Here is a 27,660-nt window from a genome sequence, read left to right as displayed (position 1 = left end):
CAGCCGAACTCAGCTAGCAAGGTGAGGTTGCTGAAGACAGTTTACTGTGAACAGTCATACCCCATGGCAAGACTGAGCCCAGCAACAAGACACAGGGTAGTTATACTGCATCAGCAAGGTCTCTCCCAGACAGAGATGTCAAGGCAGACAGGGGTTTCCCGATGTGCAGTCCAAGCTCTTTTGAAGAAGCACAAAGAAACGGGCAACGTTGAGGACCGTAGACACAGTGGTCGGCCAAGGAAACTTACTGCAGCAGATGAAAGACACATCGCGCTTACTTCCCTTCGCAATCGGAAGATGTCCAGCAGTGCCATCAGCTCAGAATTGTCAGAAAACAGTGGGATCCTGGTACACCCATCTAGTGTCCGGAGAAGGCTGGTAAGAAGTGGCCTTCACGGAAGACTTACGGCCAAAAAGCCATACCTCCGATGTGGAAACAAGGCCAATTTTAAATGCATTTCAGGTTACCTCATGAAGCTGGTTGAGAGAATGCCAAGACTGTGCAAAGCTGTCATCAAGTCAAAGGCTGGCTATTTGAAGAATCTCAAAAATTAAATATATTTTGATTTGTTTAACACTTTTTTTTGGGGGGGGGGGGGGTTACTACGTGATTCCATATGTTATTTCATAGTTTTGATGTCTTCACTATTATTTTACAATGTAGAAATAGTAAAAATAAAGAAAAACCCTTGAATGAGTAGATGTTATAAAACTTTTGATGGTAGTGTATGTTGCATTTGCTATAGGCCTATTGTTAACCTTTTTTGTTGGTGACACTTTGATATCTTGACAATATGCAGCTGCTTTAAGGGCAAATCCACAGTTGAAACAATAACAAAATGGACACCCCACCTCTGTTTTGGTAAAAAGCTGAGGGATGGGCCTGAAGAAATGTACCCACTCTCAGATACATATGATTCGAACCATGTTATGAGACTATACTATAAACCATCTAGTTTTTCAAAAGTATCTGTAATCTGATTACAATACTTTTGTTGGTAACGTAACGGATTACAATTACCGTTTACATTTAATGTTTACAAACATTGGAGAAAAACAAGCTTATATTTTGGGTTCTCATGGAGTGTGACAGTTAATATAAGCTCAGGCATTTATAAGTTATATTATATATATACACACACCCATTGATTATTGAGGAATATAATTTATAAATGCCTCATGAGTTTATATTAACTGTCACAATTTATAAATCCAAAGATTGGATGTAACAACTACAGATTGCCCCTTTACGTATATCAAAAGTGTGCGCGTTTGAGCATGTGTCCATTAGGCCTATCGAGAAAAAAAAATGTATCAGCATGAATTATATTGAGCAATAAAAGCCCTATTTGTATTCGATAGGCTGGAATCCGCACTATGCAGCTGTTGCAGGAGCGCATTAGTCACTGGCTGTCCACTAGTTTAAAAAACAATGATTGATAGGCAGTTTAAACCTCTTGAATTCAACCATTATTGGGTTCAAATACACATTTAGACTTGTGAACAGCCATCGACAGCAACCACAATCCCTAGGCGCAAATAGCTAAATGAGAGCGCAGCAGTGTGATTCACGTCAATTCGTTATGTAGATATCAATAATACGTGATCTCCGTAGACTACATCACTGCTGTCATCCTTACCTCCAAGCGTTTATTAAAATTGGATAATCTTTGGATGCCGACAGCAGTCGCACCATTGTTCAGACATAACTTGGACTGTAGCCTACAAAAGCCTATTTCTGCTCTTTTCCCTCGATCCATCAAACCCATTTGGTGTACCATAGTGGTCTGATTTGTAGTCAGACTCGTTTAGGTGGAACAAATTTACATGTGCGCCTTTTTTCAATGCTGATTTGAATGTCATTGAGAAAAATGAAGTGTTAAATGTTTTTTTTTCGCAAACATCCTTTCTGAATTTAAAAGTAATCCTCGAAGTGACCATCTAGTTTTTCAAAAGTATCTGTAATCTGATTACAGTATTTTTGTTGGTAACGTAACGGATTACAGTTACCGTTTTTTGGTAATCCGTTACACCCCAACCCTGCTAACGCGTTAGTTCTATTAGCTATGCTGACTGTGATGTTACTTTAGCTAATATCAATCCCTCCAGGATTCAGCGATCGCATAATTCAATGCAAAAGCAACCAATCGAGCGCATATTATGCGAGAGCTCGCAATGTTGACCAATCCCCGCACTTTTAGCGCATAAAGGGTCCAATCGAAAGCGGGTTCGTAATTTTGATCATTTACTGCACTGTTACGGTGGAAAATGGCCCAATCCAACCACACGTGGACAAAGTTTTTTTCTCCTGGCCTGTCAGCGTATTCGCTTGCGAAGAATGGGTGATTGTTGATGGCTGACAGGCAGTAAGTACAATGAATAGAAATCAATGATGGCTGACAGGCAGTACAATGAATAGAAATCAATCTCATTTGCCAACAAAAATAACGTGCAAAACAATTTCCAAATGTTTTTGAAAACAAGAGAAAGTGGACAATAAACAGTAACTTCGAATCAGCAAAGCATATGAGAATGTCAGAACAGTTCCCACAGCAGCGGCAGATCATCATGATTGAAGTGGTAGCAGGGAAGAAAGAATCAAGGTGAGTGGCGTTTTACTCAGACGTTTAATCCGCGAACATTGGCTTCAGTAGTGTGGGCCGGCACTCTGCTCTCCCCAGTCTGTCTATGGAGAGCGCTGCTCAAAGCACTGAGTGAAATTGATCAGTTTTGCCGTTTTTAACTCTCTAAAACTTAATACGGATCACGAAAGCACAATCTTTCTGGATTTAAAATTGTAATACTGTTTTAAAAGTACATATCAACCACAATACACGTTGACGAAAAAATAAACACTATATCATGTGTAAAAGTGACCTTTTTGAAGTGTGTGGCTGACTGTACTTTCCTGACAGGCTGCATGAGGGCATCTGGTATGAGTATGCTAATGAGTATGCTAATGTTGGCCCCAGAGTAGCCTTCTGTCTTTTTGGCGAGCGTACGCAGGTCTGCGTCACTCAGGCTGTGAGTCGTGTTGACCAGGTGCAGCCGGAACATCTGATGTCAATGTGCTTGAAGACGTTATTCCAGATGAAGGAATGGTAGCTCTCTGGGTGATTTCCTACGAATACTTGCATAGTTTGTTTAGAATGTAAACGCTCGTCAGTGGTGACAGTAAATTTGTGCAGAAAAAAGTATTTTATGCGGTCAATCTATGGTGTGACACTGGATCTTTATTAGGAGAGGTTCTAAGGATACTAAAATGCCCCTCTTGTATGGTGACAACTTCCCCACAGCTTTATTACAGACAGGAAGACTCCTCAGTTTCATCTGCTGTCTGGGTGGCTGGTCTCAGACGATTCCGCAGGTGAAGAAGCCGGATGTGGAGGTCCTGAGCTGGTCTGGTTACACGTGGTCTGCGGTTGTGAGGCTGGTTGGACATACTGCCAAATTCTCTAAAATGACGGCGGTGGCTTATGGTAGAGAAATTAACATTCAATTCTCTGGAAACTGCTCTGGTGGAAATTCCTACAGTCGGCGTGTAAATTGCACGCTCCCTCAACTTGTGGCATTTGTGGTGTCAAAACGGCACATTTTAGTGTCCTTTTATTGTCCCCACCACAAGGTGCACCTGTGTAATGCTGTTTAAATTAGCTTCTTGATATGCCACACCTGTCAGGTGAATGAATTGTCTTGGCAAAGGAGAAATGCTGACTAACAGGGATGCAAACAAATTTGTGAGAGAAATAAGCTTTTTGTGCAAATGGAACATTTCAGGGATCTTTTATTTCAGCTCATGAAACATGGGACCAACACTTTACATTTCCATTTATATTTTTGTTACGTATATATAGATTATTTTTTCAATAAATGTATGTTTATGTAACTTTAAACAATATTTGTTTTGTGATTTTTAAATCAGAAAAACGTTCTATAACAGCCAAGTAACATTTCGTCAGGTGGACTTTTATTTAGAAAATTTGCCGTATGATCACATGACCTCAATGTCGTTACGTTCACAATGCTATTTCCCATGTCACCAGTTGGGCTTAATGAATTTGGTTTCAATTGCTAGGTTGGGCGTAGCTACTTCTATTTTGGGGTTAGAATTTACATCTATCCCGCGATGGCAGACGAGGAAGAAGAGAGAACCCGTATCTGTGACCAGTGGTGAGACAATTAAACATTTTAATATAAAAAAAGTGTTTTAAAAGTTCAAAACAAACCATCAAAGTAGTGGATATGCTTCAGCATGAATTTGAAGGATATACATCGGCTACTCGTTTTTCTAAAGACATAGTTTGTTGAGAGTGTTCACTTCATAATAACATACATTGTCAATAATATTGACTGGGCTACCATAATTTCAGGTTGAGGCATTTCAGCCAATACATGGCATGAAATCCTAATCTTTGAAAGTGAAAATGCTTGCACAGACCACAGTAGAGCTGGCCTTGACATTCTCTTCAGCTCTATGTTCAGTTTGTTCAGAACATACATGAAACACACACACACCACAAAAGTACCACATTTTCATACTTGAGTAAAATTAAAGGTTCCAAGGTAGAAAATGACTCAAGTGACAGTCACTCAGTAAAATACTACTTGAGTAAAAGTTTTGATTAGTATTTGGTTTTAAATATACTTAAGTATCAATAGTAAATGTAATTGCTAAAATATAAAGGGAAATTCAGCTGAAATGTGTCTTCTGCATTTAACCCAACCCCTCTGAATCAGAGAGGTGCGGGTGCTGCCTTAATCAACATCTGGGCCTGGGGAACTATATATATATATATATATATACACACACACACACACAAGTATCAAAAGTCAAATTATAAATAGCTTATACCGTATAAAGCAAACTAGACAGCATAATTTTCCTGTTTTTAATTTTATTTACGGCTAGCCAGGGACATGCTCCAACATTTGTGTTTAGTAAGTCTGCCAGATCAGAGGCAGTAGGGATGACCAGGGATGTTCTGTTGATAAGTGGGTGAATTAGACAATTTTCTTGTCCTGCTAAGCGTTCAAAATGTAATGAGTACTTTTGGGTGTCAGGGAAAATGTATGGAGTAAAAAATACAATTTTATTTAGGAATGAAGTGAAAGTAAAAGTTGTCAAATATAAATAGTAAAGTACAGATGCCCAAAACAACTACTTTCAAGTATTTTTACTTAAGTACTTTAAACCACTGCACACAAGCCTGTGGTCTTGTGGCGCCTCTAACACTTATTCTGTGCTTGTGTTCAACTGTCAGTCACAAGGAGGTGGCTGTGTCCAACTTTGCCTTGCACGAGTCCCACTGCCAGCGGTTCCTATGCCTGTGTCCAGACTGTGATGAGCCGGTTCCCAGAGAGCTATTAGAGCAGCACCATCAGAACCAGCACAGCCAGGTAAACCACTGCTGTAATGAAACCAGGATCACTTCCAAATACTTGAGTAGATGTTGAGGGATCAAGGCCCCCGATTTTTGTATATTTTCAATATATTGTCGCTCTGTCACTCCCACAGGTGAAGTGCACCAAGTGCGACAAAAAGGTGGAGAGTTGCCAGCTCCTGGACCATGAGGTGAGACTATTCAACGGTCACCGGGATTGCCACACACACACACACCATGATGATGCCGTTTCAGTAAAAGGAGTTAGTTCCTCTACATGATCGTCATAGTCAAACTGTATTTGATACAGGTGTATAATAACGACTGTTATACAGAATGAATCACACCCCCCCCCCCCCCTCTCTCTGTCGGACTAGTGTAAGGCAAGGCTGCAGCGCTGTGAGTTCTGCCCGGTGGAGCTGCCGCTGTCGGCCATGGCGGAGCACAGCTTGGCGTGTGGCAGTCGCACCGAGCGCTGCTCCGACTGCGGACGCTACATCACTCTGCGGGACCAGCCGGACCATGGTCAGATCTGCCCTGACCTCAATGCTCCCGATAACCCCTCCCCGCCGTCCTCCAACGGTGATGCTAACCCCTACAGTTTAAGTTGATTTGCCATATGTAATATTCAACACAATGGAAAATGGGAAATCATAATCACTATAGAGTCAGATGAGATTGATACTCTGGTGTTCAATGTTATGTTATATTCAAACTGTTTTCTGGATGCAGGCAGGCGAACGGCAGTGGTTTGCAGGAGCTGCATGAGGTCCTTCCCATTGGAGGAGATGGCGGAACATCAGGTATGTTCTTATTCAACAGCATGAACCCAAGTCATCGTCGTCAGATCACTCCTCCTCGTTTTGCCCGCTTCCGGTGCCTATATTAAGCCTACTTCTGGACAAACAAGTATTCTCAATGCATTCTCCATGGAAATAAGTTAGTGTTTAAATCACTTGTTCCATTCTCTTCCCCCACTGCTAGCTGGAGTGTAACCACACATCAGAGGAGTCTAAAGGTGATGATGATGAGGAAGATGGCAGCCACAAACAGGAGCAGGCCAGTCCTCGTTTGACCAGTTCTATGAAATCTACATTGTTCTCAGCCCAAGGCAAGAGGCAGGAGGGGGAAGTTGACCAGATCAGCACCTGTCCCCACTGTCACCTGGCTCTCCCCGTAGTCACACTACGATGGCATGAGGTACGGCTCTGTCCCAAAAACACAGTACCCTTCTGGGTTGGGTCAATTCCATTTCACTTCATTCTCCAACCCTGGAATTGACCCAAACCCTGGTCCCCTTTTTTAATAATTTAGAGTGATAAACTCTTTTTTTTTTCTCCTTTCAGGTCAAATGTCAGATCCATGTCAACTTGAAATGAGAAACGTGCTCAGAACCTCTGAAGGAACACTCCATGGTGAATTGGCATAGTGGAGGACAAGTTAGTGATGACGTGATTTATTTGAGCAAATTGCAAGTTATTTTTCGCAGAAAATCTGTATTTCAGAGGCAGTTGAGTTATTTCTGGTGATTGGACGGGTTGGGTAACAGCAAGAGATGATGACTTATTACATTAGTCAGGATTCTTCTCTCTACAAGAGGACAAGAATCCTATTTTACCACTGTTGTATAATTTAGCAATAAGGCCCGAGGAGGTGTGGTAAATGGCCAATATACCACGGCTAAGGGCATATATCACAAACCCATGAGGTTATTAGTGCAGGAAAGATACATGTTTTGTCATACATGTGGTGTACATTCTCATATGCCACGGCTGTCAGTCAATCAGCATTCAGGGCTCGAACCACCCAGTTTATAATACATTGTTTTCTCCATTAAAGTTGTACATTTTAATATTGGTTTACAAATGTACATAACTGATTTACCCCCCCAAAAAAAATAATTGCTGTAATGAACACACAAGGAGATTATATTTTTTCATAATAGGTCCAAATGCTGTGAGCGTTTTATCTTCTCCTATTGTGATGTCACAAGGTGTCCCTTTGGTTTCACGGTAACAACAATAAAAGCTATGAAGGTTCCAGAGCTTCAGTTTTGGTGTCTAGTCATTTCTAGGTGACAAGCGGGACACATTGATGGCGACCCAACAGACACACGCATGTGTCCTCTGCTTCTCTGTGGTACAAGTTAACTCCAGAGTCACATAGTATACATTTCAGACGACAGGCTATTCATCTTTACATTTGGTGGATGAATATTGAGAGACGTTAGTGGTTTGGCAACACTTCTTCCCTGTCAATGGATTACCCCGAGGATCCAGGGGAACAGTTATCGGAGAATAAGAACAAAGAAGAGGGGGAGGATGAAGGAATAGAGATAATGGATGAGGAAGAAGGCGAGGTGGAGGAAGATAAAAAGCCTAAACTGGGCTGGGCTAATCTCCCGGACGTGTGTCTGCGGCAGATGTTCTGGTGGCTGCGTGACCGCGACCGTGTCAAGGCGGCCCTGGTGTGTCGCCATTGGCACCACGTTATGCGCTCGCCCTCCCTCTGGAGGGTTCGAAACTTCAACTTCTCCGGCCGCATCTCCAGGACCCGCCGTTCGGCGCTGGAGACGGCCGTGTGTTACGCCAAGACCTACGGCGCTTACCTGGAGGATCTGGAGATCCGCTTCTCCCACCCCCTCAACTCTCTGGTGGCCCGGCGCTTCCAGCAGACGCTGAGGACCTTCCTCGCCGCGCTGCGTAAAACCGGCGGCCAACTACGCCGCCTAACTGTCAACCACATGGCGCTGGACCGCGCCGCCTGGTGCCGTAGTGTACGCAACTCCCTGGTGCGCAGCCTCGCCTTCTATCTGCGCCGTGAGGGCTCCCGCCTTGGCTACTTGAGCCTGCGGGGGGCCCGCCTCAACCTGCCCCAGGGCCTGGAGGTACTGGAAGCCGTGGCTGCAGCTCAGCAGCACATCCACCTGGGACGCCGGCCCGGCATCACCCACCTCAACCTGGAGGACTTCTTCTCTCAGCCACTGGCCGTCTTCGTCAGCCCCGCCTTCCCCCAGGTCATGAACCGCTTCCAGGGCCTCTGCACCCTGACCCTTAACTACAGCTGCCTGTCGGACGAGCTGCTGGCGGCCCTGTCCGCGGCGTGTAGGAGCCTGGGCGGGGGAGGGTCCCTGCAGACGTTCACAGTACGATGCCATATCCACGAGCCCCACATCCAGGTGGTCTGGGGGGATGCCTGGTCCCATCTGGCTCAGCATTGTCCCGACCTTCGGGTGCAGATCACAGTGGAGCGGATCCTCGACGTGGACAAGCTGGGGAGGATTCTGCTCAGAGAGATCCCGCTGCGCTTGCTCAGTCTCACCAGCTGCTACTTCAGTGAACAGGACTGGAGTGCCAAGCCTGCCCTTACCAGCCTAGTGCCCTGCTACAGGAGCTGTTTACAGGTGAGGATTGGTTGCTCTACCCGTTGTTAGGTTCTAAATGAACCTTAGAAAATTTACGGACGATTTAGTAAAGCTTAAACCAAGTTTATTTCCCCATTGGGTCAATACAACTGCATCAGACAAATATATTTCCACCAGTGGATAGAAATATATATATATATATATATAATCTATCTATCTATCTATCCCCAATTTGGATGGAGTCTCCTCCTCCCTAAACATAACTTCCTGCCTAGCAATAAAGATGTAAAGTGATACAGGGAATAAACTGTTCCTTCTCACTTAATGTGACCTCGACCCCCTTCATCACTAATCTACGGCTCTCCACCCTTATCAGCCTGCCACGTGATCGTTTCCCCATGCACTCAGTACATTCCAAGCTTAATTGCACCCACCATATACATTCCTCCGACATATAACCACTAACTTCTGGTGTAGACCCTCGACTATGGCACCCCTCATTGTCTCTAGCATAACTAATGATTCATAATATTTAAAAGTTCAGAAATCCGGACCCATCGATACACGGTAGTAGTCCGTTATAGAGCAATGATGGCCCCGGCTTGTGTAGCGATAAAGTATGTGCAGTATACATACAGTTTACTCATGTACCCACGTTGCCTTTTTATAGCCATGCAGTTCAGACTAAGCCTAGTCCTGGAATAAGAGATTCTCCATTGAGAATGTGTTTTATTCCAGGACTACGCTTAATCTGTCAGGGAAACCGGCCCCAAGAGACATGACTCTTAAGGGATGGATTCAATCCGTATCGCAGAAGTATCCCGGGAAACTTCGGGTTACAGCTCGATTTAAAATGAAAGGCAATGTTCCCGCGTTACTGCATCCACAGTAAACGCTGCATATGTCCGCTCAATTGGAAACCATCTTCACATTTTCACGCGTCTCTTCCCGCGATATGGATTGAATCCAGCCCTAAATTGCCAATAGGAAGTCGGTGGCACTCAGTCCTTTAACGACATGAATCCGTGTTGTGAATTTGCCTCAATTCCTTGGTGTAGAAATTGACCCTGGACCTGAACAACAGCCACGAGTCTGTGGACGAGGAGCTGCTGGAGGTGGTGCTGCTGTGCAGCCGGCTGGTCTACCTGAAGGTCTGGGCCTTCCTGGACATCAGCTTCCTGGACCGGCTGCTGCAGAAACGCCTGGAAAAGAAGATCATCCTCAGGACCATCAAGGTGAGCCAGAGATCTGGTGAACTAGGATAAAGCCATACAGGCCTAAACACCTGCGTACCAATCTATGTCCTGGCATTGAAGAGATTTACTAACACAAGCTCCACACAGACCCACACTAGCCTGCTGTGTCCTCCTGCCCAGTGAACTGGGATGTTGCAGGCATTTTAACGTTTGTTTGGGTCATTAATGAAGACGCCATCAAGCCGGGCAGTCATCTTTGTCCGTTCTTAAAGGACCAGGTCACATTTCCTTCCTTCTTTAAACGCTACTGATGACACTGTTGCACCTAGCTATAGTAATATGCTTGACTGTCTTATGTGAGCAATATACTGTGTGGTGTATAAGCTGCTTGTGTTTGTGTCCCAGGTGCGCATCTACACCAACAAATATGAGACTCAGAATGAGGATGGGCAACTGGAGGAGGTGTACTCTCGCTACAGACAACTCATCAACTCCGAGCTCCACTACCTCGCCATCTCCTACCCCATGCTCTGACTCCTGCCTAACAGACACATTGGCCCAAATAAACAGCTTTAAAAAAAGATATAAATAAATAATAACACCATTTAAAGTACGAGGAAGGAAACTTCAATTTGAAACACAATCATGGATGGGTCTGGCAAATACAGCACACACACGGTGCCATCACTGTAGATATAAACACACGCTCCACAATCTGATCCTCCTTTTCTTCAAACCCAAATATTGTATTAAAATTGCTGCAAACAATACAAGCACTCCAGCTTTCCTTCATAATGTATACCTCATATTTTATTCATCAATGAAAATGCTAGCCCGGGGGGGGGGGGGGGGGGTCACTGGGTTGACACAGAGCAATGGGAGGCTACGGCAAATCGGCAAAACATTCAATATGTCATTCACAATACATTTAGAAGAGTCTCTTCACCAGAGATGGGTGTATCTACTGAACAGAAACGACTTGAAATGAAAGCTGTGATATCCTGTTTGTGTAGCAAAATCATGAGTATGGTGAATCTCTAATCAGTGGGTTGTGTTAGGATAACTAATCTTATACTTCATACAGAGCTAAAATAGCTTGAGTTGTAATGGAAGTGAAAATAGTGGTCAGAGACCCTAGACAAGTCGGAAGAGATCAGTATAGTCGACAGGATGGCCACGCGCAGGGCCTCCAGGTTCCACTCCTGGCTGGCCACCTCTGACAGAACCTTTTTAGGGAGAAAGGAGGGGAATCATTCCAGTAATTAATCATGGGGGGATTCATTTCAATAATTAATCATGGGGAATCATTCTAGTAACACAGTGCGACAGGTAGCCTTCGGCCAGTAACCGAAAGGATTCTGGTTCGAACCCCTTAGGTGAACAAATCTGCTAACGTGCCCTTGAGCAAGGCACTTAACCCTAATTGCCCCTGTAAGTCGCAGGGGAATGGCCTGGGTTATGCATATAAAGTACGTTTTTCTTCACATTGCTGCTTATTTCATCAAATTGCCAGTGGGTCATACGGTTACATGCACTCAATTAGTATTTGGCAGCATTGCCTTTAAATTTTTTAACTTGGATCGAAGGGTAGCATTCCACCAGCTTGCCATAAAAAGTTGGGTGAATTTTGGCCCATTCCTCCTGACAGAACTGGTGTAACTGAGTCAGGTTTGTAGGCCTCCTTTCTTGCACACGCTTTTTCAGTTCTGCCCACAAATTTTCTATAGGATTGAGGTTGGGGCTTTGTGATGGCCACTCCAATACCTTGACTTTGTTGTCCTTAAGCCATTTTGCCACAACTTTGGAAGTATGCTTGGGGTCATTGTCCAGTTGGAAGACCCATTTCCGACCAAGCTTTAACTTCCTGACTGATGTCTTGATGTTGCTTCAATATGTCCACATAGTTTTCCCTCTCACGATGTCATCTATTTTGTGAAGTGCACCAGTCCCTCCTGCAGCAAAGCACCCCCACAACATGATGCTGCTACCCCTGTGCTTCACGGTTGGGATGGTGTTCTTCGGCTTGCAAGCTTCCCCATTTTTTCTTCAAACATAACGATGGTCATGATGGCCAACAGTTCTATTTTTGTTTCATCAGACCAGAGGACATTTCTCCAAAAAGTAAAATCTTTGTCCATGTGCAGTTGCAAACAGTAGTCTGGCTTTTTTTTAAATGGCGGTTTTGGAGCAGTGGCTTCTTCCTTGCCGAGCGGCCTTTCAGGTTATGTCGATATTCAACACGTTTTACTGTGGATATAGATACTTTTGTACCTGTTTCCTCCAGCATCTTCACAAGGTCCTTTGCTGTTGTTCTGGGAATGATTTGCACTTTTCGCACCAAAGAATGCTTCTCCTTCCTGAGTGGTATGAAGGCTGCGTGGTCCCATGGTGTTTATACTTGCATACTATTGTTTGTACAGATGAACGTGGTACCTTCAGGCGTTTGGAAATTGCTTCCAATGACGAACTAGACTTGTGGAGGTCTATCATTTTTTGGCTGACTTCTTTTGATTTTCCCATGATGTCAAGCAAAGCACTGAGTTTGAAGGTAGACCTTGAAATACATCCACAGGTACACTTTCAATTGACTCAAATTATGTCAATTAGCCTATCAGAAGCTTCTAAAGCAATGACATAATTTTCTGGAATTTTCCAAGCTGTTTCAAGGCACACTCAACTTAGTGTATGTAAACTTCTGACCCAATAGAATTGTGATACAGTGAATTATAAGTAAAATAATCTGTCTGTAAACAATTGTTGGAAAATTGACTTGTGTCATGCACAAAGTAGATGTCCTAACCGACTTGCCAAAACTATAGTTTGTGGAGTGGTTGAAACACAGGTTGGAGTCATTAAAACTCATTTATGTAAATTTCCGACTGTAAGTAGGGTGGTTAGAGGAGGTTTTAAACTGACCTCTGCTGGCTGAAGGGAATAATGCTTCCAATGGACCTACTGTATGCAGACTGTCCATCACAAGGCACTGTGACAGGCCTTCTATTTCTACCTGTAAAATTAGGAGTTCTGCTGCAGGTCAAACTGCATGCTGGGTGAAGAGAAGGGATCATCTTTAGTTTGAAATAATGACATTTCCTACTGCCCCACATTACACAAAGACAAAGTGCCAACGTGTCAAGGTTGCGAGTTTGAGTCTCATCGCGGACAACTTTAGCATTGTAGCAAGCTTTCAACTACTTGCTACTTTACAACTACCTAGCATGTTAGCTAACCCTTCCCCATACCTTAAACCTTTTAGCTAACCTTAAACCTTTTAGCTAACCCTTCCCCTAACCTTAAACCTTTTAGCTAACCCTTCCCCTAACCTTAAACCTTTTAGCTAACCCTTCCCTTAAACCTTTTAGCTAACCCTTGTAATTCGTAACATATCATACTAAATGCAGTGTCCTGGATTTATGTACAGAATAATAAGAAATGCTCTGAGGTTGCACTGAAGGATCTCCTTATCTGTTGGTCTTAATCTAACTCTAGGTCCCTGTTTTCTCCTCCATATATTTACTTAGATTTGTGTGTATTAGGTAGTTGTTGTGGAATTGTTAGATTTCTTGTTAGATATTGCTGCACTGTCAGAACTAGAAGCACAAGCATTTCGCTACACTCGCAATAACATCTGCCAACCACGTGTGTGTGTGTGACCATTCAAATGTATTTGTTGGAACAGTGAACAGACTCCTTCCCACCTAATTCTGTTCTGTAATTCTTTACTTCTCACCTCTCAGTCAGGCACTGCAAGGCGACTGAGGGGCTCGGCACACCTCTCCATGGCTCTCTCCACCCGGCTTTTACAGGTTATCAGCACCTTCATCTCCTGGACAATCTCCTCCAGGTCTGACTTCCAGAACTTGATGTCATAGATTCTCTGCTCTGAACAGAGATAGGATGGTAGGAACGGCGTGGTTGGGTATTATGGGGGGTGGTAATGTATGTGTTATTACAAAGTGGAACAGACAGACCATTCAGTTGCAGTAATGAATCAACCATTACTTTGACAGGAACGTATTCTGTTATAATCTCTATTTATTGATGTTTGCCTTACCCAGTCTCTTGTTGGTATCCCGTTGCATGCGTTTGGCTGCCATGCCACTCTCCTCTATCAGCCTCTTACTCTCAGCCGTGAACGCTCAGCCTCAGCACTCCCATAATGTATTTGGTTTGCAAGCCTCCATTCTGGTGGTAGGAACTTGGGCTGTGGGTCCATCACCCTAGACATTTCTCTGCTGCAATTCTTTCAGCCTGAAGGGGGGGGGGGGGGGGGGGGGGGGTGTGTATTTCCTTTCAATATAGACACAACACAAATGTCACATAAATAGCATAAATAGCAATTGGCTACAGTAGCTAACTAGTATCAACAGAAAATGGATCTACACTACAGTAACGTTAGCAAGATAGATGGTTGTCATTAAAAAAAAAACTGCAGCAAACTAGCTAACAAACGGGGCTTGCAAGATGCCACTAAAATATAATTAGTGAACCAAATCTCTTACCATACCTTTACTGTGCGGTGTGAAACACCGTGTTAAAAGTTGCAACAATGTTGCCTGTCTTGTCTGCAATGAATGAGCTCAAGGAAAGGTTATAAACAAACGGTTGCTAGATCAACGCAAAACACATTGCAATCTTGGCGGGGCCATCGACCGCGGGAAATGCAAAAGGTCAGCGACGTGTACATTTGGATTATATTTGCATTCTAACAACATCTGTACGAGGCAATTAGCTCGATAGCTTGTTATTTTAGCAACGATGTCATCCAGCAACTAAAACAACTTCGCCGAAAAGATAGGCAGAAAGGCTGTGTTGCTCCAGAAAGGACATGGAGATCAGTAAACTGAGGAAGAAAGAAGAACCATCAGAATCTGAAAATAGCAAGCGTGTACTAGAGAAAATCCTGTCACTGGAGACTCTACAGGAGAAGAAGGTTCAGCAGCTACTGGCCAGGGACCAGGAAATCTACTATTTGCCAGCAGGCCCATGTGGCAGGGGGTGAGACAGTGGCCGGTCTGCAGGCCCAGATAGACCACTATGTCAGGGAGGCGGAGCAGAGACAAAAAAAAAACTCTTCCAGTCACTCCAAGCCGAGACAGAGGACGTTAAGAACAAGCTGGTGTCCATGTCTGCTAAGTGCCAGGAGCTGGCGAGTAGCAGACCTGGCGCTTACTGTATACTGTAAGGAACATTGCTTCAAGCAAATGAGTTGATCAATCTATTTATTTTATAAAGCCCTTCATAACTGTTGGAACTATTTACTTTTATATTTCTCTCTCTGATGCTTTTATGTTTTTCCTCTTTGACTAAAGTGTAAATCAGTTTACTGGTTTAAAACACTTGAGACTGTTGTGAATTGTTTTTGTTCCCGAATGTCCGTTATTGTCCTCCTAGCATAAATCTTCTAAATACCCGTTCATAAAATGTTTTTAAAAAGCTTTTATTTTATATTAAATGTATAGTTCTTGTTCCAACCAATAACATAAAACAGTGTAGACTACATTGTATCAAAGGTTTAAAAATGACTTGTTGCATTTCTATTCCAGTCTAGTGATAAATGACAGGCATCATTTTTTATTTCAGCTTTAAATAGGTTACAGTATAACATTTGTTTTTATTCATTTACCACATGTTACTGAGAAAATAGAGCACTCCTAATTTTCAATATACTGTAAATACAGAGTCAATGTACAAGCGTTTTCAATAAGCAAATAAAGATTTTTGAACAGGTCTCGCTTATGCTGAAATTGGTCAAAGAAAAAGTACAAGAAGTTCTATAGATTAAAAGTTGATGCGTACAGAACAAGACTTGCATATTTTTTAAGAATAAGAACAATATAATCATTTTCAAACACACCAATAGATAATCAAATAGGAATTCTATAGTTGTGTACCAAAGCATCCATTGAACAGTTATCGACTGGTTGTTAACATTGAGGCACTTGTTGAATCTACTGTTTTCTTAGATATCTTTTCATCCCCAATCACACTTACTTGAACCAAAATCACTTCAATAAATACCTAAACCAGTAACCTTTCACGTACATCTATAAAAAGGGCACGGTCATGAATGTGAACAAGAACAAATTGTGCGATATATTTCTCGGAATGGCATAGCACAGCACAGCACAAAACGTTTTGTTAGCAGAGGGAAAATGTAAATGTATCAACCATTATTTAAAACAATGTCATATTCATGCATTAACAATACCATTATATGATTGGTCGGATTCTCAAGTGAAACAGCCACGACTGAAGTTAATGTTCGACTTCTGTACAACCTACCTGGAACATCTGACAATGTCCAATGTGTTCTGTATCAATCCCAGAGACAAAACAACCTCTCTTAAAACGACACTGCCAATATCTCTCTGCGACTGATTTTAAAAGCGGGATCAACATCTGAACTTAAATAAACGCGTAGGTTACTGTTGTTACTGTTGCCACAACTGGCAGCGGAGAACAAGACAGAAACAGTTATGATTCATTAAAAACAAAGTGCACTGGCCTACAGTTTGGTAACAGTTAGGTAACATTCCATGACTTCAGCAGCACCACAGCTTGCAGACAGGCCACCAAAGGTCAAATGTGTAACAGCATCGACGGACAGACAGTGTTAAGAGGTCATGTCTGGTCCACTCACAGGTCCTAACTGGCCTTTTCAAGGCCGTCGATGTTCTCCGGCGCGAGACCTTCCTCAACGGCCACCTTGGACTCGTGTACCTAAAATCAGACGGAGACATTTCTACATTCAAACTTCAAATGGAGAATCTCCAATATTTTTAGTCCAGGAGTTCTAGGACTAGACTGAAGCTGCATCTAGAAAACTGGCCCAAAATGTATGTGAATGCATGAATGTTAGTATGTATATTCTTCTATGTCTGGACTGTTCTTGGTGGCTTACAGTAAACCTGCACTTACCTTAAAGGGTGAGCTAATACCCACAATGCATTGGAGCGTACTGCAGTAATAGCAGAGCACGCACTCCCCTCCCAGCGCCGGAATCTCATCCTTGCTCACATAGACCTGAGTAAACACAGAAACATATTCAGGCATCTCCATGTCATCAAACACAAAAAAGACACACGCGCGCAGTCATATTACCTGGGTGAGCTCGTCATTAAACGAGACCTCATCATCCTTCACCCAGGTGTAGGTAATGTAGTCCGAAACACTCCTGAATCCCACCTGTAACACACAAACACAGACCTGTTAAAAACTACACAGACCACACTTCTATGATTCAAAAGAACATCGGAGGGTTACGTCGACTCTGACCTTGTAGAGGCCGATCCAGTCCCAGGCGCTAGAAGGGAAGGGCTGGAGGGGGCTGTAGATCACCATGGCGTCAAAGTCGGCGCTCCATTCACCCTCGGCACACACGCGCACCAACGGCGTCTCGTACATCTTCCTCAACTACAGTGTGGGGATAGACAGGAGGGAACGGCAGAACAAACGGAGGGAAGAGGTGGTCAGGATTGGCTAGAGGGTGAAGGAGCATAAAGCAGTATATTTGCATCATACGGTTTCGTTATAAAGAGTCACGTTGGAAAAGAAGATCAGGGCCTGTATTCAAAAAGCGCCTCAGAGTAGGAGTGCTGATCTTGGGTCAGTAAGTGTCGCCTCTTAGATCACAATGAATAACATTATATGGACAGGAAGGAACTGATTTTAGATCAGCACTGGTACTCTTAAGACTCTGTTCATACGGTCTCAGATGTGGGAATGGGAAATGCCGCTGCCTCAGTCACCTCCAAGGTAAAGATACCGATGACAGGCTTGTGGTCGCTGACGCCGTACTCCATGTTGCTGGTGTACGAATCCTGCTTGAGTTTCAGAGGGAACTCTTCCTCCTCCTGCTGATTCTTGGTGTTCTTCTCATCCAGACCAGAGTCCCTGTCCTCGTCCTTCTCCTCCTCTGGGGGTGGCTCTTTAGGCTTCACCCTCCACAGGATCCGGTCTGTCCAGGCCGGCTTACGCATCTTACCACTGGGCAGACAGACAGACGGGCGGACGAGAGAGGAGACACGGATTTAGTGAGAGAGCGAGAGAAAATAATGATTAAGTCACAATGGGAGAGATGGAGAGGAACCGGAAAACGGACAAGCGAAGAGATTTAGTGAGAGACAAACAGGATGTGGAGAAACAGAAAGACTGAGTTCCAAATGTATATCACTTAGAATGCATGCCCAATACATTGAATAATTATAGCAGTCTGCTAGCATGGATATTTGAACAAAGCCTGTGAGAGAATGACATGAGAGAGTGTGTTTAGAGATGGAGAAAGTATGACAAGGTATCTCATAAGGTAGCTGGATTTCTTTAGCGTTTCCAGCATCTCAGTGTTACTTCAGTCTGCTCTACATGATGGATCAGATTCCGCAGTGCTTTGTATCCTTTCATATTCCTCATTAGTCGTCTCTCATAGCGGATTCGTTTTCCATTCTGTCTCACTGGGTGACTCATACAGTGAGTTCCCTCTCTATTGTACTGATTAGTGCACAGAGGTGGAGACCGTAAGTATTGACACTGACACACACACAAACAGGAATAAATACATAATGTACAGCTAACAGTGCATTGGAAAGTTTTCAGACCCCTTGACTTTTTACACATTTTGTTACATTACAGCCTTATTCTAAAATTGATCAAATGTATAATTTCCCTCATGAATATACACACAATACCCCATTATGACAAAGCGAAAACATGGTTGTAGACATTTTTGCAAATCTATTAAAAAAAACAAAAAAACAGATACCTTATTTACATAAGTATTCAGACCCTTTGCTATGAGACTCAAAATTGATCTCAGGTGCATCCTGTTTCCATTGATTAACCTTGAGATGTTTCTACAACTTGATTGGAGTCCACCTGTGGTAAATTCAATTGATTGGACATGATTTGGAAAGGCTCACACCTGTCTATATAAAGGTCCCAGTTTGGTGGCAGCATGTCTATATAAAGGTCCCATGAAGCATGGTGGCAGCATCATGCTGTGGTGATGTTTTCCAGCGGCAGAGACTGGGAGACTAGTCAGGATCGAGGGAAAGATGAACGGAGCAAAGTACAGAGAGATCCTTGATGAAAACCTGATTCAGAGCGCTCAGGTCCTCAGACTGGGGGCGAAGGATCACCTTCCAATAGGACAATGACCCTAAGCACACAGCCAACACAATACAGGAGTGGCTTCAGGACAAGTCTCTGAATATCCTTGAGTGGCCCAGCCCGAGCCCGGACTTGAACCCGATTGAACATCTCTGGAGAGAACTGAAAATAGCTGTGCAGCAACGCTCCCCATCCAACCTGAGAGCTTGAGAGGATCTGCAGAGAAGAATGGGAGAAACTCCCCAAATACAGGTGTGCCAAGCTTGTAGCGTCATACCCAAGAAGACTCGAGGCTGTAATCTCTGCCAAAGGTGCTTCAAAGTACCGTTTATTTTATTTTATCAATTTGCTAGAATTTCTAAAAACCTGTTTTTGCTTTGTCATTATGGGGCATTGTGTGTAGATTTATGAGGGGGGAAAAACAATTTAATCAATTTTAGAATAAGGCTGTAACCAATTATGTAAAAAGTCAAGGGGTCTGAATACTTTTCCGAATGCTCTGCATATAGTGATTCGTTACAACTATATAATGAACAATCCAAGCGGCAGGGAAGGAGGTTGTGCTGTATATAGCCAGCAACCATGCCTGTTATAAACTGACAGCGGCTTACGCCCACACAGAGGCAATGGTACAGTCGGCTAGCAAAGCTGCTCTCTCTCCGTATGAGGGCGAATGGTATTGTGGGAGTTAAATGAATTAGGCTTAACAAATCCAGAACACTGTGTCCACTGAGAATGGCAACCACCTCCGCACAATGCTGATACGCTTCAATGGGGATTTTCCACCGGCTTCATCTGGAGAATAAAGCAACTTTGATAAACCGTATGTACTGTTAGAGACAACTGTGTTAGCTGTAGAAAACCCCAGAAGCACACACACACACAAAGAGAGAGCAAGGACTGGGGTTCTGTAGGCACCATTTTGTGGGAGAGAGGGGCATTTTGACTTTCCATTGCAAAAATCTATCCGTCACTGCCTTGCAACCGTTTTAGTGGGCTTATTGTGAAGGAGCAGAATACTGCTTAAGGGGGATTAGGGGGGGGGGGGGGGGCATTAAGAGAGGGGTGTTTTGAGCAGCTTACTGGAAACCAAACCATGTCCCGTGGGACCTGTGAAGTCAAAAGAGAGCAGAGTTGAGCATTTGAAAAAAATGGTGTCTTGTAAGGAAAGCAGGAGTCAGCTCAGCAAAAGCAAGCAGGAAAGAAGACACGAAAGTGACAATGCTGAAAGAGTGATGCTTTGTCGAGCCAAAGAGTAATACACATCAGGAGAGAAAGTGTGTGTGTCAGTGACTGTCTGTGCATGCATAACTCGATATGTGTGCGAGTATTCCCATACGCCTGTGATTGCAAGTCAGCCATTACCTGCTGTCATAGCAGTCAGAGAACCTGTTGAATTTGTAGGTTGGTTGAAAGTCCAGAGGTCCCTCGTCAAACTCCTGCAGGAGAGCCTCCGTCTTCTTCATCATGGTCAGCTGATACAACCACACGGAATGACAACAAAAGCATTACATTCAACCTCCTCAGGAAATACGATGGCGGCATCCCAAATAGCACCCTAGAATTCCCTTTATAGTGCACTTCTTGCACTTCTTTTGGATCAGAGCCCCATGGGCCCTGGTCAAAAGTAGTGCACAATGAAGTGAACAGGGTGCCATGTGTACATCCCATGTCTTACATGCGTGAGAACAAGACAGCTAACTGTACGTGTGTAAAATGAAAAGCCAATCTATGTATAGTATGGTCCAAGATAGAGCAAAACAAATGCATCCCTCATGAGTCTGACCTGGTCTTTGCTCCACAGCAAGTTGAACTTATGGCTGGTGATGCAGTTGCGCAAAAAATGCATGCCGTGATCTTGGATGCGGAAGTTCAAATCCCCAAACCAAAAGACCAGCCTGAGAGAGAGAGAATGAGAGAAAGAGGGAATGAGAGCGAGAATGAATGAGAGAGAGAGAGAGAGAATGAATGAGAGGGGGAATGAGAGAGGGAGCGAGAGAGAGAGCGGGGGGGGATGAGAGAGAGGGAATGAGAGACAGGGAATGAGAGAGAGGGAATGAGAGAGAGGGAATATGAGAGAGAGAGAGAGCGAGCGAGAATGAGAGGGAATGAGAGAGAGGGAATGGGAGAGAGAGAGAGAGAGGGAATGGGAGAGAGAGAGGGAATGAAAGAGAGGGAATGAGAGAGAGGGAATGAAAGAGGGAATGAAAGAGGGAGAGAGAGAAGGAATGAGAGAGAGAGAGAGAGAAGGAATGAGAGAGAGAGAGAAGGAATGAGAGAGAGAGAGAGCAAGCGAGAGAGAGGGGCCAATGTGAACATTCAACACAGAGAGAGCACAGTAGTGCTTAAAATCATATCACAAGCAGATGTCAAGCTCCTCCATTTATAATACCGAAGCAGCAACTGTGTGAATATAGGAAAACACACTCCCTCAACTGCGTTTAATGTATACTGACTTGTGGTCGAGGATGTGCGGGGTCTTTTTGGGGTCAAAGGTCTGCGTGTCCAGGATGTACTCGAACTCGTCGACGCGCTGCGAGGCGTACTGCATGTGTGCCGCCAGGTGACAGTTGAGGAAGCAGAGCATGTGGCCGTAGAAAGACAGGCGGATGGACACCCCGCCTTTATTCCCCTGTTGGGCGCAAGGTCAATCAATCAAATTTATGAAAAGCCATTTTTTTACGTGAGGCTCACACACAATGCCTTATAGGTGCATTTATAACACTTTTAGTGCATTATAACACTCGCTATAAGCGGTCATAATAACTAATAACATCCACTGAGCCTGATCTTACCCAGTAGCCGGAGATGCCTGTGCGAGAGTAGGTGTCCTGGATGTCTCTAATGAATGGAACGTGGGCCAGTTTGGAGAAGAACAGCAGTAGGAGGCCCTGCATGCGGATGGAGGACACCTGCAACACAACAAGACACCAGACACCCTGAGATCGCTTCATCTAAACCTGGGCTATTTTCAGACTCTTAAGTATCCTGAAGAAAGACCAGGATGAAAAGGCAAACTCAGAAGTGTTGAAGCGGAGTGGCACAATAGAAGCTAATGATATTACTTTGAAAGACAAGGAGGTGAAAATAAATGGAGGACAAACTACGTTGGGAGCACATTTTTCTGTTGCTTCAGACTAAGGTTGGTGGCATGAAACTTGATCAAACCGGTCTATGGTGCTGGAAGTGGTATTGTTAGGTGTTATGGTGCCATATTGTCCTACTGTTGTTGTACCTTCAGGTAGCCTCGTGGTGCCAGGCTGGACATGAAGAGATGGCTCCAGGAGTCCTCAACGGCCATGTCTATGATGAACCTGTGAGGAGCAGAGTACACCTCCTGGAGACTAGAAAACACACACACACACACAGGTTATAACTAATAAACTTACTGAAGCATTTTCACCATGCCACTTAGAAAGAACTTTGTAAACTTTACACAGTAAAAAACAGATTTTCCTGTCATGCCATTGTACTGTGTCTTAATCAATATCCAATCAGCATGCAGTAGCTCCGCAACCCCACCCAATCACGTAGAGGTCTGGGGTCTTTGGGAAGTCCAGGTGAAGCAAGGAGCTGATGTCATCTGGAGGATCAGCTGTAGCAACATTCCACGTGACCATGTGAAGCCTAGAGAGAACGAGAGAGGGGTTAGAGAGGGGGCGATGGAACGCAAGAGAGAGGGAAAGAAAGAGGGAGCGAGAAAGAGAAAGAGTACAGCAGATTATGATTCAATTGCACAGCAGCTTTCCACCAAACTCATTTGAGCAAAAGCCTGACAAATGGGACTGCAACTTTCAGAAGTTTATTTAGTTACACAACAACATCATGTTTAGCCAGTCTTGAATGGAACGTGGTGGTTGATAAAGCCTATTCACATCTCTAACCATAGCCTATATCAATTCAGATACTGTGAATGAAGAACACTTCTCAACGAGGAACTAAGCCAATCCCTTTCCATGTCCTAAGCACAGAAATAAATCAAACACTGAACATTGACTTATGATCTCTATGGTCCTAACACCATAACCTTTCAGTTTTGTTAATAAAAGGGCATTTTGTGTCATCCAATCAAAACAAAGGATAAGCGTGCCAGAGATCACGATCCAGAACGGAAGAGACACACTGCCTGCTCTGAGCTCAAGAGGCTGATCAAACAAGGGTCCAAAGCCTAAAATCAAGACATGAAAAATGTGTCTAACTTCTCAACCAACTCAGACCCTCTGCACTCAGATAAAGACAGACAAAATTGGAATAAAATGGAGAAGTTATTGCTGGACATTTTAGTCAAGAAGAATCATTAGTATTCAGTCTTACGATACTTTGTGTTCATCAACTAAACCCTTGCAACGAAGAACCATATGCAATGCATTTGGATTGAAAACAAATCATATGACGTTATAAAGACAGAGGAAGTGGAGGTCAAGTTGAAATAAGGCCAAAGAGAACAGAAAAGAGGAACTCTTTCCTATCATGTCCACCTGAAGTTCTCTTTCTTGAGAAGGTTGGCCCTTTTAGCACAGATGAGGAAGGTGTTGTCCAAGCTGCCTACCACCTGCTCATGGAGCTGGGGCGAGGGGTCCAGGTCATCCACGCAGGTCATGAGCTGGGCAAGGCGCTGGCGCAGCAGTAGGTGGCTGCCCGAGGACTGGGTGGCAGAGCTGGCTATGCTGTCCGAGCGGAAGCGCCCTACGAGCGAACCGAACAACCGGCAGACCTCATCCATTGTGTGTGATCTTCTGGAAGGAATCTCAGTGTCGGGAAGAGAGGAGGAAAATATGCAGGACTAAACTGATGCGATGAGAGGTTCAGAAAGGCAGGTGATTCTTGTTTACATGGGGAACATTTCACTGCAGATCACTAGTTTCTCCTTTAATGGAGATTTGGATACTTGAATCTTTGCAGAGGTCATAGGCAGGGTCTTCTACAGTGGTCCAACTACAGATGTATGTCCTTGGCGATTCTTTCTTGTGCCAAGATCCATCAAAGGGAGACCCTCATCACAGCACTTCCCCTTGGCATCATGTGTGAGTCTGAATCTGATATGAAAGACCATACCGAACTCCTGCTGTCACCAAAGCACAGAAAGGGCTACAGATTCACCAAAGGTCCTGTCTTAGAATTCCTTACGGTATAACAGGTGGAGGAAGAGCAGCTAGGACATATCTCAAGACTATTGTACGCTTCCAGCCTCTGGAAGTGAATGAGAGACATAAGAGTATTTTTGGAGGGTCTGAAGTAGACTGAGAAGGATTGGGGGCTAAGCAGAATCAAGAAGGGGCCACATGAGACCCACTATGTGAAAACCAACCCCTTAATGTTAGAAAATGTATCTTACTCTGTAATAATTTGCTTAACACCCGTCCAGAATGAGGAAACTCTGCGCAAGGCTTAAAGAGAAAGACAAAGTGGCAGTGGTGGTGGTGGACTTTGGGGCCCAATCATCTGCTTTATTGAACTTTCCTCTGATTTGGAAAGAGTGGCATGGATTATTTCTCTAATACATGTGGGAATGCAATGCACTGGCAAACCTAATCACAATAATACTAATTTATTGTGCTCTCAGCTTTGTATTGGGTGCTGGCACTGCCAGACAATGTGAGGTTAAACTGTGTTCTGTCTGGAGGAAAACAGACCTAATAAGGAAATAGTAAGCCTGTGTTCATACACTAGAATGACATTTTTGAATTGCCTGCACAGATATCAGATAACCAACAATCCAACCATGTGCAGTTCTTTGTCAGGTCAAATGCTATGCTGCCTGTATTGCTGAATATGACTCGGTGTGCGGTGTCCATTGACCGTAAACAAATTAAATGTGCAGTGTCTCCTTATGCACAAAAAATGCTCTCTAATCAAAGTTGTTAGCCGGAGCTCATATGACCACAAGGGGACATTCAAACCTGAAAGTGTCTTCGTCGCAGCAGTTCTTCTCCATGCTGACTGAGTTCTTGACTTGTGACAGGGGGTCTTCCTTGGTATCATCGTCATTCTCCATAATCTCACCAGCTGCAAAATCATGGAATTATGATAGCGTTAAAAACAACAACCTCAAGGAATCGTTACAAACAACAAACTTGTGATATGAAAGCACAGCAATATGTTTTCTGAATAAAATTGTAAAAAGTATTGAATGTCAAGACAGGAACCCTAGCTTGCTAGCTAATGTAAAATAGGGTCCACTGCTCATAACGTCATTTCTAGTGGTGTAAAGTACTTAAGTAAAAATACTTTAACAAGTACTACATAAGTCGTTTTTGGGGGTATCTGTACTTTACTATTCATATTTTTGACAACTTTTACTTCACTACAATCCTAATGACAATATTGTACTTTTTACTCCATATATTTTCCCTGATACCCAAAAGTACTCGTTACATTTTGAATGCTTAGCAGGAGAGGAAAAATATCAAATTCACGCACTTATCAAGAGAACATCCCTGGTCACCCCTATTACTGCTTCTGATCTGGAGGACTCAACACACATTTGTAAATTATGTCTAAGTGTTGGAGATAGCCTCTGGCTATCCGTAACTTGTTTTTTTTAACAAGAAAATGGTGCCGTCTGGTTTGCTTAATATAAGCAATTTGACATTATTTATACTTTTACTAGTACTTTTGATACTTAAGAATATTTCAAAACAGATACTTTTACTCAAGTAGTATTTTACTGGGTGACTTTCACTTTTACTTGAGTCATTTTCTATTAAGGTATCTATACTTTTACTCAAGTGTGACAGTACTTTTTCCACCACTGGTAATTTCTGATATCAATATTTGCTAACCTGACTCCCCTGCTAACTAGCTTGATAGTTACAGTATAGTAGATGCATGCAAACAACACTCTCTGAATTGCAAACGTTCAACGTTACATTGTGTTCTCTGAATTGACATTTCTGAACGTTAGGAATGTTTTTACACATTAGATGAGAAGTTAGCTACCCAAGTTATTCGCTAGCAATTAGCGTAGTTCCTTTAAATTAGCTAGCTATTGTATCTGTGTTTAGGATTACAACCGATTAAAATATAGAACAAATAATACATGTACAATGTTCTTACTACCTGGCAATGCCTGTTGTTTTGTCGTAGCCTACTCTCACTCGGATTACAGACATTTGCACGAAAAAAAAGACAATTGGGTGAGATTACGCAACATTACTTTGTTTACGTTTTGCACATGCACTTCCTCAAAGAAGAGCTTCTACTTCTATGGTGCTTTGGCAGCCCGCAAACAAGCATTAGAGGAGAATGCCCCCACCTACTGTATGGATGGTAAACTATATAAAAAAAATATGCATTATAGGAGAGGGATAACAACGTCATCATACAAAAATAAACACATTCCAATTCGAGTCACATCCCTGTGAGGGCAGAACATCCGTTGACAGGATTATATGCAACGCCATGGCTGTAAACTCAGAGTCCCAGAAAACGTTCTGCTGCACTCACAATGATTCCAATTTTCTCTGATTTCTTCGTTGTTTGTGCTGTGAAGTTCATGACCATTGCAATAAATGCTACGAAGTCCACCCTTTCCACAAGTAATATATCAGGAGCCCTTGATTGCCGAGGAACATTCACTGGTGCAGTCTCCACAGTTGCAGCATATGACCTCAGCTGACATTTGATATTCCTCCCATCTGCATACACTTGATACATGCCCAAATCTTTGTAGGGGCTTGTGCACAAAAGCACTTACATGGTATGTCATAAAGCTTCACATGAGAAGGGAGAGACTTATCAAAAACAATAATTTGGATGAAGTGGGTTTCCTTACTCCATCCACCATACATGTCAGTCGGCCTGCACCAATCACTTCACCTACTTCCTCAGGTATATCATCTGCATCCCGAGAGATAACCCCCTTGACCGGCGCCCTGCTTTGGAAATACATATACAAAACATTCCATTCAAAAATCTTTTTGAGGCAGAATGCAAGCTTCTTCTGTTCCGCGGACACACAGAAAATCTGATTAAGATCAGCTCTTGTGACTCTCACATATGCCACCTCACTCGACGCATCCATGATACGTTACTCTTCGTGACTTCAAACGGATCCCCCGGGTAATATTGATCCAAAACTCCTACTATAAACAAATCTAGGGATATCTTAGTTTCTATCACAACTTTACTGAATTCGCTTCCTTTCTTTTTCACGACTGTAGCCCATTCGTTCTCACGCTCATCTTTACCCTACCCGCCATCACTTTCAAACAGAACATACATTTCCGTCAAATCAAAGTTTATTTGTCACGTGCGCCGAATACAACAGATGTAGTAGACCTTACAGTGAAATGCTTACTTAAGTAAAGCAAGTAAAGAAATAAAATAACAGTAAAAAGACATTTGAAAATAACTGTAGCAAGGCTATATACAGACACCGGTTAGTCAGGCTTATTGAGGTAGTATGTACATGTAGGTATGGTTAAAGTGACTATGCATATATGACGAACAGAGAGTAGCAGTAGGGTAAAAAGAGGGGTTGGAGGGTGGTGGGACACAATGCAGATAGTCCGGTTGGCCAATGTGCGGGAGCATTGGTTGGTCGGGCCAATTGAGGTAGTATGTACATGCATGTATAGCTAAAGTGACTATGCATATAAGATAAACAGTA

At 43.4% G+C, this 27,660-nt stretch overlaps 3 protein-coding genes across 3 annotated transcripts; 2 read left to right on the top strand and 1 right to left on the bottom strand.

Annotated features, from left to right (window-relative positions):
* Positions 1–2,315: 2,315 nt before the first annotated feature.
* LOC110503654 (XIAP-associated factor 1) lies at positions 2,316–7,425 on the top strand. The gene is made up of 7 exons (XM_021582091.3): positions 2,316–4,170; positions 5,262–5,397; positions 5,516–5,572; positions 5,759–5,963; positions 6,114–6,184; positions 6,366–6,581; positions 6,728–7,425. Exons 1-7 carry the CDS (start codon positions 4,127–4,129, stop codon positions 6,758–6,760), a joined length of 762 nt encoding a protein of 253 aa, XP_021437766.3. The 5' UTR covers positions 2,316–4,126; the 3' UTR covers positions 6,761–7,425.
* Positions 7,426–7,541: 116 nt separating this feature from the next.
* LOC110503655 (F-box only protein 39) lies at positions 7,542–10,709 on the top strand. Its single transcript, XM_021582093.3, has 3 exons — positions 7,542–8,784; positions 9,804–9,980; positions 10,347–10,709. Exons 1-3 carry the CDS (start codon positions 7,639–7,641, stop codon positions 10,473–10,475), a joined length of 1,452 nt encoding a protein of 483 aa, XP_021437768.3. The 5' UTR covers positions 7,542–7,638; the 3' UTR covers positions 10,476–10,709.
* Positions 10,710–15,365: 4,656 nt separating this feature from the next.
* LOC110503653 (inositol polyphosphate 5-phosphatase K) lies at positions 15,366–26,671 on the bottom strand. Its single transcript, XM_021582090.3, has 13 exons — positions 26,109–26,671; positions 24,950–25,055; positions 22,572–22,676; positions 22,285–22,393; positions 21,845–21,961; positions 21,506–21,681; positions 20,836–20,947; positions 20,415–20,524; positions 17,693–17,930; positions 17,220–17,357; positions 17,046–17,129; positions 16,863–16,967; positions 15,366–16,664 (listed from the first exon to the last, which is right to left on the bottom strand). Exons 2-13 carry the CDS (start codon positions 25,042–25,044, stop codon positions 16,590–16,592), a joined length of 1,464 nt encoding a protein of 487 aa, XP_021437765.3. The 5' UTR covers positions 25,045–25,055; positions 26,109–26,671; the 3' UTR covers positions 15,366–16,589.
* Positions 26,672–27,660: the final 989 nt, after the last annotated feature.

The sequence above is a fragment of the Oncorhynchus mykiss genome, chromosome 24, assembly GCF_057628025.1.
Source record: "Oncorhynchus mykiss isolate SJ-2025 chromosome 24, ASM5762802v1, whole genome shotgun sequence".
NCBI classification, from domain to species: Eukaryota; Metazoa; Chordata; class Actinopteri; order Salmoniformes; family Salmonidae; genus Oncorhynchus; species Oncorhynchus mykiss.
This window is presented reverse-complemented; position numbering and strand designations above follow the sequence as displayed.